The 15,000-nt window shown below is 36.6% G+C and overlaps 1 protein-coding gene across 1 annotated transcript in view; it reads right to left on the bottom strand.

The window, feature by feature from the left end:
- acsf3 (acyl-CoA synthetase family member 3) overlaps window positions 1–15,000 on the bottom strand; it is an 86,161-nt gene that overhangs the window by 38,234 nt on the left and 32,927 nt on the right. The window contains 3 exon segments of the mRNA XM_079838615.1: window positions 4,033–4,159; window positions 4,409–4,506; window positions 14,912–15,000. Of these exon segments, the coding sequence (XP_079694741.1) occupies window positions 4,033–4,159; window positions 4,409–4,506; window positions 14,912–15,000 (314 nt within the window).

The raw sequence follows: 15,000 nt of genomic DNA, 5'->3' as shown, positions 1-15,000 counted from the left end.
TTAACAACACTGTGTGCATGCTTTGTATAAATATGGGTGGATTTAAACAGCAGACGGGCTGATGCACATGCACTCTCACTCTCTGACAGTAGGTGGCGCTTATGGACAGGGCTCGACATTAACGCTGGTCCGCTTGAAGGGGCAAGTGAAAAGAATTTTACTTGCCCGACGGACAAGTATCCTGAGTAAAACGTCAAAACAAAAAATAACTAGGGAATCACCAAAGTGCATTCAGTTAGTGTAAGTGGAGATCGAGAGTGGATAATAATATAAAACGAACTGGCGTTAATAAGGTTGAGCTGTTGAGGCTCGCGCAGCCTCTCGACGAGAAAATCTAAAACAAATGAGCGCCGCTCATACACAGAAACTTGTGGAGGTGTACAATTTTGTCTCTAGTGTCTTTGGACAGCTCTTTGGTCTTGGCCATGTTAGTAGTTGGATTCTTACTAATTGTATGGGGTGGACAGGTGTCTTTATGCAGCTAAAGTTAACATACACGGTTAAAATTGTGTAGTTTTTATATTTATAACATATGATACAGTTAAGCATCATCACACTAACAAGAGTGTTGAAAATGACACTGATTTCATAATAAACAATTAATTAACAATTGAATGACAGATTTCATACGCCAGTTCCATAAACAATTAATTAACATTAAGTCACTTACATTTTAGATGCAATATTGAGTGTTTTTGTTCTATTTCAGCAGCGAAAATAGTTCCAAACAAAGATCACAGCAGAACCATAACGCCTCTCACAGCAACAGTGTGTGTGTGTGTGTGTGTGTGTGTGTTAGTGAATGATTCAGTGTTTGAATGAATCGGTTGAATCAAAGATTCAATGACCCTATTCATAAACGACCGCCAAATTCTTGAATGAATCATCCGTTTGAACGAATCGACTCAATGATTCACTCATTAAGACGGTCACAGCGCCACCTACAGGTGGTTTAGTTTCATCTTTCCAACATTTCTTATTTGTATATTCAAAAATATTTAAAATAATCTCATAACATTATTTAATGCAGTTGTAATTTTTCAGTGTAAATGATTTAATTTGATTGGTAACAGCCTATAGTGTCTTATTCTAATTTAATTTATAGATCAAATTTAAGAATATAAAAGGAAAGCTGAAGCTTAGCCTATATTTAATACGATTATGGAAAAATGCCCTTTATATAAAGGTAAAAATATCACAAATATGCAGATTTAAATATTATGTCAACTGCAGTTTAAGTCACTTCTGTATCGGCTTCAAGAGAAACTGCGGCAGGAGCCGCTTGGAATAGACACAGCGTCTCTTTCTCTCATCTCTCCGACAGCGAGTGACACTCAAACCCGCCTCCACTCACTCGTTTTATTTGCTCCAGATGAATATTGTTGCTGTTACAAGGCTTGATTTACGCCGTGGGATTGCACATATTGCTCATAATTTACTCATTCTCACAGATTTTGTGCTCACACTCACATAAAGCCGTTTCTCAGTGCTAATTGAGCTCATTTTCACTGCTTATTGCATCAAACACACACACAATAATGTCAAAATGCAACGAGTATTCACGTAAACACACTCAATTCTGTTTAAAGTGAAGGTAAACAGAAAGAAAACACATGTGTATCAGTGTAATGGATCCGTGCGTCAGCTCTTAAAGTGACAGCAGCATAATAAACCTGCTGACAAATCATGAGATGATATTAAACATATCTATATGGCAGTTTTCCGTCATGATACTGATGTCCAAATTGTGGCCAGTGAAAATGCAGAGGCTAGTAACTTTGGAAAACCACTAGCCCATGTGACAAAAGCAAAAAAGTTAGCCAAGCCCTGGTAACAAATAAGAAGCAGTTAGTCTGTTTCAGAAACACACACACACAGAGGCTAATCGTGCTCTCTTATTATGGGATGGCGCTGTGTAATGGAGTGTGACAGAAGCGTGAAGCATCTCAACTCCTTGCTCTGTCTCTCTCCCTCACATTTCTATTTACATCTTTTATTTGATTAAAGGAATAGTTCAGTCATCTATAACACCCTGTCATCATTTACTCATGGACGGTGTTCCAAACCCTTTCATAGAGCACAAATATCATTTGAAGAGTTTTTCCTATACAGTGAAAGCATCCAATGAGCATATGGTTTTGTAAAGATACAAACGTGCCATAAAGTCATCCATGATTCAAGCATATCTCAAATTTCAAAAGATGTAAAACAAAGTTGTTATTCACTGATGATCTTCACCTACGCTTTTTAATATCATCAAAATACTATTCGTTTTTATTAATATTTTAAAATAAAAAATATATATTTATTTTTAATTACCGTTGTAGTAATTTTGCTGTGTTTTTGTCCTTTTTAACACATTTTTATTTCAGTTTTAGTTATATTTGCACCTCAAGTTAAGCTAAATGGAAATTATAAATGTTCTCTTGGCAAATAGTCTTTTATATTTTATTTTATATCAGTTAACATTTATTTTATTTAAACTTTTTTAAGGCTTTAGTTAATGCCACATCTCTCAAAACATATTTCACCTGAACCAGATTTGACATAAATGCCATTAAACCATCATTGGTTCAGGTGTGGATGTGCACAGGTGCAAACAGAAAGCTGCTTTATAGCTTCAGAACATTATGAATATGACACATGAGTTATATATGTTGATGCACAAGAGCAGCCATGAAATAAAAGCCATAGGGGTTTGGAATGGCACAAAGCCGAATCAATAAACTATGACAGAATTGTCATTCTTGGCTGAATAATTCCTTTAATTTTTATGCTTTTATGGTATCAAACTGGACCATTATGTCTTCTTCTCCGCTCTCTCCTTCATCCTCTGGATTGTCTTGAGCTTCATTGATTTTCTCGAGCATGTCAGCCCCACAGAACACACTGTGTAAACACATACTGTACATTTTTAGTAGGGATGCCACAATTCTCAATATAATATTGAAGCGTTCGGTACGGCATTCACGGTTCAATATGCGCTTGTGAATTGCGTTTTTTTCGGTTTTGCATTAAATTAATAATTTTTCTACAAATTCTATAATTTGCCTCCATCTCAATACTGAACAATGACATACCTTCACATCACAGGTTAGTGGTGGAGTTATACTCACAGGACACTAGAGTTATTCACAATCACCAAAGTTCATTTTTGCATGTGTTTTAAAGCCTTCATTTTAACATGCGCTTTTCCGAGCGCGCGCACTAAACACCTGTCAAACACGTGATTACTGGACTAAGTAGTCGTCTTACTGCGCTAATACTGTCAAATACACACAAGGTTAACATAAACACAGTCGGTTATGTCTAAAGTGAAAGTAAAATCGGCGTGTGTGTGTATATTAGATGCGTGCAGGTCTTTAATTGACAGCGGCGCAGCCTATAGTGAACACGCCGTCCTTAAAGGGACAGTTCACCTATAAAATGATGTCATTATTTACTCACTCTAATATTGTTCCAAACCTTTATTCATTTCTCGATGACAGAATTTTCTTTTTTGAGTGAACTATTAATAAAACAACAAAAGACAAAGAGAAAATCACTCACTGATCTTGACTGAAGAACTAATACAGTAGCTTTAATAAGAATCAATGTATATTTTATAGTGAAGTCTATGTAGTTTTATTTTTACATTTATTCATTCAATTTCATACTTAAATGCTGCTGTACAGCTCTGAACTGCCAGTGTAAATCTTTATATATATTTATTTTATATTATACAATACACTAGGAATGTGTACAAGGTTTTTTTTTAAAGTTAAGTTTTAAGTTTAAGTAAGGTTTTTCAAGTCTTTTAAGTAAAATAAAGAAAGAGTATTGCAATAAAATAGTCTTTTTTCTCCTTAACCTCTTGCTGTTGCTGTCGCTTAAGAATAGAATAGCAGAAAACTGATGTGTCAAGCCATCAGAACCGAACCGAACCGAAAACCGTGGTTTAAAACCGAGGTGTGTATTGAACCGTAGACTAACTGTTTTGTTGCATCCCTAGTATTTAGCATAACAGACCAGCATGAAGTGTGAGGACAGTACCGGTTTTGAACCATGCGTCCTCAGTGAAGGTGTCCGCCGTCTCCTGAGGTTTGTTCCAGTATTTCTGAAAGACAGAAGAACCTCGAACCAACAGTTCGCCCTCCTTCCCCTCCAAACCAGCCTTCACCTGAGAATAAAACAATAATACAATTCAATACAATTTTGATCCTATATTTTGACCAATTTAATGATGCTACTGTTCAATCCCAAAACATAGCCATATATTACTTTAGAGTGAGGAGAATTGTGTCACTTGCAAATGATTATTATTGCATTCATAGAGCAAATCTAGGCAATCGCTGTTTGTTTACAGTTCAACGGACGCCACACCCATAATCCACACAAAGCATCATGGGATGGAGGAAAAAGTCGGTACCTGTGTTCCCTTTCTGTTGCCCTCAGCGATCACAGTGCTGACGGAGTTTGGCATTATGATTCGCACTTCCACTCCGGGCAGAGGAACTCCAACAGCACCTGGAGAAACACACATTTACATTCAATACAACCTGATTATATTCTCCTGATATCATATGCAGTTTTTGGTCAGACTATTGGCTACAGCTGCATGATTATTCATTAAAGGGTTAGTTCACCCAAAAATGAAAATTCTGTCATTAATGACTGACCCTCATGTCGTTGGACACCCGTCAGACCTCCGTTCATCTTCAGACACAAATGAAGATATTTTAGTGTAAATCTGATGCTCTGAAAGGCCTAATTTCAGCAGTTTGGCTGTTTGACACGCGATCCGAATCATGAATCGACTCACTGATTCATAACGCTTCGAAGCTTCATGATGCCGTGTTTTGAAATCGTCATCACTATATAAGTCGTTATTTAGGGGTTTTTTGTGCACAAAAACTATTCTTCGCGATTCATAAAGTTATTGTAGAGCCGCTGTAGTGAGATGGACTTTGTAACGACGTCTTTAGTGTCTTTTAAGGGTCTTGAGAGTGTGAAGTGCATTGAGCCAATGGAGGCCTTTCAGAGCATCAGATTTACACTAAAATATCTTCATTTGTGTCTGAAGATGAACGGAGGTCTGACGGGTGTCCAACGACATGAGGGTCAGTCATTAATGACAGAATTTTCATTTTTGGGTGAACTAACCTTTTAAAAGATTGCGATCTCGATTCAAACACCCATGCGATCTTATTCCTAAATGACAACGATTCGCCTGTGTCTATGAAACCTTTGACAAGTACGATCAGAGCGAACGTTCAAATCTGTGCTGAGCCAGAGAGAGCCGTTGTCATGTATAGATATGAAACGGTCTTTTCAACCACACAGTATCATTATTTCTGTCTTACAATCATTCAAAATACTGGGATACAAGTTTATAGTTGTGATATTAACACTGATGTCTACGGTAGTGATCAAAATAGAGGAAATCACCTTTAAAAAGACACTTGACAATTCAAATAAAGATTGTATTAATGTCATCATTAGTGACAGATAGAAATGTATTTGTCATTGAATCATTCATTCAAGAGATTTGTTCAAAAACACTGATTCATCCAGTAATGAAACAAGTGACGTCTTTATGAGTGAGTCATTGAATCATTCATTCAAGAGATTCATTTAAAAACGTTGATTCATCCAGTAATGAAACAAGTGAAGTCTTTATGAGTGAGTCATTGAATCATTAATTCAAGAGATTCATTCAAAAACACTGATTCATCCAGTAATGAAAAAAAGTGACGTCTTTATGAGTGAGTCATTGAATCATTCATTCAAGAGATTTGTTCATAAACGCTGATTCATCCAGTTATTAAACAAGTGACATCTTTATGAGTGAGTCATTGAATCATTCATTCAAGAGATTTGTTCAAAAACGCTGATTCATCCAGTAATGAAACAAGTGAAGTCTTTATGAGTGAGTCATTGAATCATTAATTCAAGAGATTCATTCAAAAACGTTGATTCATCCAGTAATGAAACAAGTGAAGTCTTCATGAGTGAGTCATTGAATCATTCATTCAAGAGATTCATTCAAAAACACTGATTCATCCAGTAATGAAACAAGTGAAGTCTTTATGAGTGAGTCATTGAATCATTAATTCAAGAGATTCATTCAAAAACGTTGATTCATCCAGTAATGAAACAAGTGACGTCTTTATGAGTGAGTCATTGAATCATTAATTCAAGATATTCATTCAAAAACGTTGATTCATCCAGTAATGAAACAAGTGAAGTCTTCATGAGTGAGTCATTGAATCATTCATTCAAGAGATTCATTCAAAAACACTGATTCATCCAGTAATGAAACAAGTGAAGTCTTTATGAGTGAGTCATTGAATCATTAATTCAAGAGATTTGTTCATAAACGCTGATTCATCCAGTAATGAAACAAGTGACGTCTTTATGAGTGAGTTATTGAATCATTCATTCAAGAGATTTGTTCAAAAACGCTGATTCATCCAGTAATGAAACAATTGACGTCTTTATGAGTGAGTCATTGAATCATTCACTCAAGAGATTTGTTCATAAACGCTGATTCATCCAGTAATGAAACAAGTGACGTCTTTATGAGTGAGTCATTGAATCATTCATTCAAGAGATTAATTCAAAAACACTGATTCATCAGTAATGAAACAAGTGAAGTCTTTATGAGTGAGTCATTGAATCAGTAATTCAAGAGATTCATTCAAAAACGTTGATTCATCCAGTAATGAAACAAGTGACGTCTTTATGAGTGAGTCATTGAATCATTAATTCAAGAGATTCATTCAAAAACACTGATTCATCCAGTAATGAAAAAAGTGACGTCTTTATGAGTGAGTCATTGAATCATTCATTCAAGAGATTTGTTCATAAACGCTGATTCATCCAGTTATTAAACAAGTGACGTCTTTATGAGTGAGTCATTGAATCATTCATTCAAAAGATTTGTTCAAAAACACTGATTCATCCAGTAATGAAACAAGTGAAGTCTTTATGAGTGAGTCATTGAATCATTAATTCAAGAGATTCATTCAAAAACGTTGATTCATCCAGTAATGAAACAAGTGAAGTCTTCATGAGTGAGTCATTGAATCATTCATTCAAGAGATTCATTCAAAAACACTGATTCATCCAGTAATGAAACAAGTGAAGTCTTTATGAGTGAGTCATTGAATCATTAATTCAAGAGATTCATTCAAAAACGTTGATTCATCCAGTAATGAAAAAAAGCGACGTCTTTATGAGTGAGTCATTGAATCATTCATTCAAGAGATTTGTTCATAAACGCTGATTCATCCAGTTATTAAACAAGTGACGTCTTTATGAGTGAGTCATTGAATCATTCATTCAAAAGATTTGTTCAAAAACACTGATTCATCCAGTAATGAAACAAGTGAAGTCTTTATGAGTGAGTCATTGAATCATTAATTCAAGAGACTCATTCAAAAACGTTGATTCATCCAGTAATGAAACAAGTGAAGTCTTCATGAGTGAGTCATTGAATCATTAATTCAAGAGATTCATTCAAAAACGTTGATTCATCCAGTAATGAAACAAGTGACGTCTTTATGAGTGAGTCATTGAATCATTAATTCAAGAGATTTGTTCAAAAACACTGATTCATCCAGTAATGAAACAAGTGACGTCTTTATGAGTGAGTCATTGAATCATTAATTCAAGAGATTTGTTCAAAAACACTGATTCATCCAGTAATGAAACAAGTGACGTCTTTATGAGTGAGTCATTGAATCATTAATTCAAGAGATTCATTCAAAAACACTGATTCATCCAGTAATGAAACAAGTCTTTATGAGTGAGTCATTGAATCATTCACTCAAGAGATTTGTTCAAACTCCGGAAACACAAACTGCATCCACTGTTCCCTTAACGCTGGTTATTTGTGAAACTGAATAAGGTGATTTTTCCGTCACACACACACTTCTTTCACACACTTCTCTAAAAAAAACATTCAGAAACTTGTTTGAATCCTGAAGGAGTGTATTTGGCACAGAAATAATCCGTCATACAGCCAACTCGCGTTTTCAAATGTTGTCCATGTTTATCATGAGGATCAACTCTTTAACAGTGTCAATGAGTCAGAATGAATGAAATATTACTACTAATAAAATAAAAACTTGTTTTGGAAATCTCCATGGTCAAAATTAAACTAAGGAAAAAACGCCAGCCTGTAGTAAACCGTGCTGGATCTGAGTAATAAATGCAGTGTGCCCAGAGCTGAAGGAATGTCATACTCCTGCATACACACACATGTGGAATCTGACCATTAGGGGCTCGAGTGTGAATATAAATGAGATGGGGGCTGATCGGAGGTGTGTGTGCGGCGTCCGCTGGGATATGATCGCGTGCGTGTGTGTGTGTGTGTGTGTGTGTGTATAGTGGAATGTGTCTGTCCCTGTAGCAGCACTCCTGTCACGAAATGAGAAAAGGACACAATAGCACCAAGACTGCTTAAAGAAGCCATTAACAAGCCTCCAGTCCCTCTGCCCATCACAAGCCCTCATTAAAACAGAGGACACACACACACACACACACACACACACTCATGTTTTATTCAAAGCCTCTCGCACCGCAATCCACACGATCCACAGGGAGTGGCAGCTCCTCCTAGAACAACACAGAACACTGTGTGCATTATTACTACTATTGGCACAATTTGATTTATTTTTCTCCAGTTTCCCCTTCTGAACTGCTCGTTTAACTAGATTTGAACATTATCTTGAAAATGTCAATGGTGTTTGCCTGCGTAAAACTCAATGCTACACTCTCAAAAGAAATGGTACAACACCACACACACATATTAATGCCTCAAAAGGCACTGAAATGCACCATTTAGGCGTAAATAAGGTACAATGGTTTACCTTTTGAAAGGGTACCAACCCTAGTGACCGCTTTTGTACCTTTTTTTTCCGAGAGTGTAGGGTGTTCTGGTTGATTGTTAGGGCGTTGAGGTATTGTTCATGTTGGTAACACACCCTAAAGCCTTAATGGGATGGTAATTGTTTCTCATGTGGACGTCTGTAAAAATAAATGTGCATGGCACGTCAGCGATTAAACTCAGAGATTTATTCACGGTTCTGTGATCCTACGAACACGGGAACTCGCCTTTCATGTAGTCACATGGTTCTCAGCTAAATAAATACATGTTATATGCTTGGAATAATAAGAATAAATTCATTTTTGTGACCCTGTCGTGCGTCTCACGGGTATATCTGTGCCAATAGCCAACAATACATTGTACGGGTCAAAATTATCAATTTTTCTTTTATGCCATAAATCAGCAGGATATTAAGATCATGTTCCAATTAAGATATTTTGTACATTTCCTACCGTAAATGTATTATTAGTAGTAATATACATTGCTAAGGACTTCATTTGGACAACTTTAAAGGAAATTTTCTCAATATTTAGATTTTTTTGCACCCTCAGATTCCAGATTTTCAAATATTCACATCTCAAAAATTGACCCTTATGACTCGGTTTTTGATTATTTAAATCTCCTGTTTAAAAATAGGAGAACAGACCTCTATCAAGTTATATGTGCATATGAAACATGCAGCGATATTCACCGATCAGGCATAACATTATGACCTAATATTGTTTTGCTGACCCGTCGAGGCATGGACTCCACTAGACCCCTGAAGGTGTGCTGTGGTATCTGGCACCAAGGTGTTAGCAGCAGATCCTTTAAGACCTGTAATGTGCGAGGTGGGTGGTGGACAGAGGTCAGGCACCCTGAGTGGTCAAACTGAGATGCTCTGTGTATTCTGACCCCTTTCTATCAGAACCAGCATTAACTTCTTGAGCAGTTTGAGCTCCAGTAGCTCGTCTGTTTGATCGGACCACACGGGCCAGCCTTCGCTCCACATGTGCATCATTGAGCCTCGGCAAAGTAACTTATTTTCACTAAATTACTCTGGGACCATTTCCGCCTGGATTTGTCCGACCCAAACTGAAAAGCTTCCCATTCACACACACACAGTGTCTCTAAATACACAATACTGGTGTCATTTTACAGGAAACCCTTTGAAGGTTCATAAAGCACTGATAAAAGTGATAAACATGTGAATATATGTTGTCTGAGCTGTAATAACCCCCCAAAAAGAGACGCTTTTTGATTTTTTTGGTTATAAATTCAGTGTTTAAAGTGTGTAACTCTCTTTTTTTGGGTGGTTTATTACAGCTCAGACAACATATACTCACATGTTTATCACTTTTAGCAGTGCTTTATGAAACGTCAAAGGGTTTCCTGTAAAATGACACCAGAAGTGTGTATTTAGAAACACTGTGTGTGTGTGTGTGTGTGTGTGTGTGTATGGGAAGCTTTTCAGTTTGGGTCGGACAAATCCTGGCGGAAATCCCAAAAATGGTCCCAGAGTTTAAGAGGTTAAAGCTACACTGTGTAACTTTTTTAGTTTATTCTTAGCTAAAAACACTTAGTTCTTTCAAAAATATATGTGCTCATTAATGTATATTACTTCTTTCAAGTAATAAAGTATTCTCGTAAGTTTATAATATGCCATTGTAAACACATACGGGTGAGGGTTCGAATGCGGGTCGCCATGTTGCCCCTCCATCTTGAAAGTACATCAGCCAAAGAGGGACATACCCGTAAATTCAAGCTTCGCCTTTGGCGTTTTAACACTCGATGGCACCGTGTCGAATGTGGACGAGGTCAAACTGGAAGCCATGTTAATCTTGGACTAAATCGGCCACCGTAGGAGTTAAAACGAAATCGGAATTGAGGAGGACAGAAACTAATATTCACTGGATGGTCATATACAAGTTCACCACTAGATGGGGAAAATATCACACAGTGCAGCTTTAAATTAATTTGGTTAATTTATTGATGATTAAATACATTTTTTTCAGTAATTCAGTTTTCGGCCAAGTGCATCCTGGATTATCGGTTTCAGACAAGCATTTTCATTTCAGTGCATCACTACTTAAAGCACGTTTATTTAAACTAGAACAATGAGATTACTTTAAAAATCAACTCAAATGAAAATCCAGGCAATTTCTTCAGCAGACCTGGGTCTTCACAACAAAGGTACAGCCCTGATTTGGTTCCCATTAGATCAGACTCATCATAATTCATCTCTGGTGATCGCAGTCAACCCTGTGACTGATATTGATTGACTTCAACCCACTTCCCTGGCGTCTCGCGGGGCAGAGCAGGAAATGTTAACCGTGGCAAACTCCTCTTAATCATCACCTCTGAGCATTAACTCCAGTTTCTTTCCTCCGAATTCTTCACTAATAAAACTACAAGGCAACGCTAGCACCTTCCCTCACGAACGCATGTCGAAAGGCGAACAAAACAATCCTCAGACACCCGGAGCGATGTAAAGAAGTTGCAGAAGAACACTAAAAGCGCTTTGATACCGACACCGAGAAGAGACGTGGAAGCTGACAGGAGCAGTTTGATCAGAGCATGGAGACTTTCTCAGAAGATAATCACAGCAAAACAACAAAACACAGACGAAAGAGAGACAAACAAACTACTTCAGAACGCCGTTTGATCTGTGACAACTCACCATCATAAACTGTCTGAGAAAGAACAACAACATACCGTTGATGAGATGAAGCGTTCAGGCTAAACATGCGTAGAAGCACAAGATGATCATAGAGACCCAGAGTCTACAACACCAGATATTCCTTGGATTTTAATTCACTTTAAAGAAAATCTGAAGTTTACTTAATTCATTCGAGTTAAAACTACTTTAGTAGGGAAGTAGATCTGTAGTTCCCAGGATGCTTTGCAATGGACTGCATTAGGAGAGTAAATTTGGGGATTAAGCGGGCATTCTTCAGTCATGTTAGGGTTTAATGTTGGACATTTGGAAGAGTTTCTGTAATGATTTTTAATTGTGGTTATCATTGTGGGACACCTGCCGCTCTTTTTTTTTTTTTTAAATCGCCTTTTTTTCCGTATCATATATTTTAGTAATTATCATAAATTAGGTATCGTTTGAAAGCTTACGAACTCAAAATTCATCTTGTGAAAACCGTTTTGAAATCAGACGCTGCGTTACCATGGAAACGGTACTTTAAATTCTTCTAGCGGGCTCCTCCCCCTAGTGGGCGGCGTCATGTTTCGTATTACAAAATGTATTTTAACTACTTTATAATCAAAATCTATTCTAATCTTGACAAAACGCATATCTTCGGAAAGGTCTGAGTCTCAAGGTTCCATATTTGGTGAATGTTTTGTGATGGAAGTGATATTTGGACAAAAATTTACAGTAAAAATGCATTAAATGGAAAGTGAATGACACCCGGTGGCTATTTTTGGTACAGCGCCTAAACAAAATCTCATGGGGACTTAATTTTTGTGATATCAACTTCAAATTTGGAACACAACTTGGTTAGACATATGGCTTGGATTTTATAGTAATTTTATAGTAAAAATGTTTTTGTAAAATATATATTGTATATAAAATTATTTATTACAGTATTTTTCATTTACAGTAAATTTAAACTTCCATAACTTTTTCATACTTTCATATTTTGAAATGCTTTAATAATCTGCAATAATCTGCTGAGTGTCTTCTTCAAACAAGACCAAATGTAGGTCTATATTCCAAAGCGTTGAAAACTTGAAGTACAGCCCTTTAAGTTGGGATAGTGCATTTTCACGACTATTCTCAAAAAGGGGGGAGACAGTTAAGGGGTTTATAAAAGTTGGAAAAACATAAAAATCATCACTTCCAGTGAAATTGGCGCAACATATCAGAAATAAAAATGTAAGTTGCTCAATCGGGCTCTTTTTCCTCCATCATAAATGAGCGAAACACACTAAACCATGATCTCTTGTGTTGGGATGCTGGTGTTTGGGAACACAATCGTGTGAGACACTTCTGGAGGAATATACACACACACACACACACACACACACACACACACACACACACACACACACACACACACACACACACATACACACATACACACACTAAACGCTGTCATGATCTCTTGCGTTGGGATGCTGGTGTTTGGGAACACAATCGTGTGAGACACTTCTGGAGGAATTAAACCAAATCATTCTGATCACAGACCAACATTTGAGATGCTGCGATGCCATTGGTCCACTGGTTAGTCCAGTTAGCCAATCACTCTGCGGAAAAGTAACACACTGAGGGATTTATTCTGTAAATGTGTTTCCATCATAGTTTATGCGCATGCCTTCTTATTGGATACAAATGTATCCACCTCAGTTGAGCGCTTAAAGGGGCTATATGCAACTTTTTCCCCAAAATAAACGTAACAATAGCCTTTTTATTTTACCATTTATGACTCAAACATCTCCTGATGAGCATACTGACACCTTGTCCGCTCACAGTGGGTGCACGTATAAGCCTGTATCCTATTTTTCCTATTTTCTAGCGGGTCGTCTTTTCCCGCGCTGTCTGCGGATGTGACGTAACCACCGCTGCGAGAGCGAGCAGAAAATGAGAGCAGTTCTGTTTTTTGACCACAGGTGTCAGTCGCGAGTTTAAATTTCAGAAAAACGCATATAGCCCCTTTAAGTTTAAGTTACCGCTTTTTTAAGCGATATCCCAAAATGCACATAAAAATAAGTGGATGGAAACATAGCTATTGTAAATTTTTGTTAAGGGAATGTAAATGTGCTATTAGGGATGCACAATGTATCAACCGATATATGTACATTTTTTACGTTATCGGTATCGGCCGATATATGTAAATTTTTAATGTTATCGGTATCGGCCGATAAATGTTCATTTTTAATGTTATCAGTATCGGCCGATATATGTTCATTTTTAATGTTATCGGTATCGGCCGATATATGTTCATTTTTAATGTTATCAGTATCGGCCGATATATGTTAATTTTTAATGTTATCGGTATCGGCCGATATATGTTAATTTTTTAATGTTATCTGTATCGGCCGATATATGTTCATTTTTTAATGTTATCGGTATCGGCCGATATATGTTCATTTTTAATGTTATCCGTATCGGCCGATATATGTTCATTTTTAATGTTATCGGTTATCGGCCGATATATGTTCATTTTTAATGTTATCAGTATCGGCCGATATATGTTCATTTTTAATGTTATCGGTATCGGCCGATATATGTTCATTTTTAATGTTTATCGGTATTGGCTGATTTATGTTTCATTTTTAATGTTATCAGTATCGGCCGATATATGTTCATTTTTAATGTTATCGGTATCGGCTGATATATGTTCATTTTTTAATGTTTATCAGTATCTGCCGATATATGTTCATTTTTAATGTTATCGGTATCGGCTCGATATATGTTAATTTTTAATGTTATCGGCATCGGCCGATATATGTTAATATTTTTATGTTATCGGTATCGGCCGATATATGTTAATTTTTTATGTTATCGGCATCGGCCAGATATATGTTATTTTTTAATGTTATCGGTATCGGCCGATATATATGTAAATTTTTTTTGTGTTATCGTATCAGCCGCTATACTGTATGTACATTTTTTATGTTATCGGTATTGGCCGATTATGTTTCATTTTTAATGTTTATCGGTAGATATATGTAAATTTTTACTATATAATTTGGTATATTTACACTTCAGATGTGCACTGTTCACAATGATGTGTTTGAGTTGCTTGGAATGTGATTGAAAATCTCTTAAAAAAGGAAAATGCAGTTGAGAGCAACATGTGCAGCGCAAGTCTGTCATATCGGCTACATAAAAATTATAATAAGAAACATCATCATTGTGTGCTTTAGGACATTTTTTGTAATCAGGCTCTCAAAAATTATACAAAAATTTGAATTTAGATTTAAATCGGCCAAATATATCGGTTATCGGCTTTCAAATATATAAGAATTATCGGTTATCGGTATCAGCCACATTTTTCATATGCTAGCAGTCATGTATTACACATGTATGAAGTGATGCAGTACCGGGCACACGTGTTCCCTTAAGTGGATTTGATAGTGCCATGCCGATCTCCGTCATGCCATATCGCTCCAGCAGCACATGACCCGTGATC

This window comes from Gobio gobio (assembly GCF_949357685.1).
Source record: "Gobio gobio genome assembly, chromosome: 2".
NCBI lineage: Eukaryota > Metazoa > Chordata > Actinopteri > Cypriniformes > Gobionidae > Gobio > Gobio gobio.
This window is presented reverse-complemented; position numbering and strand designations above follow the sequence as displayed.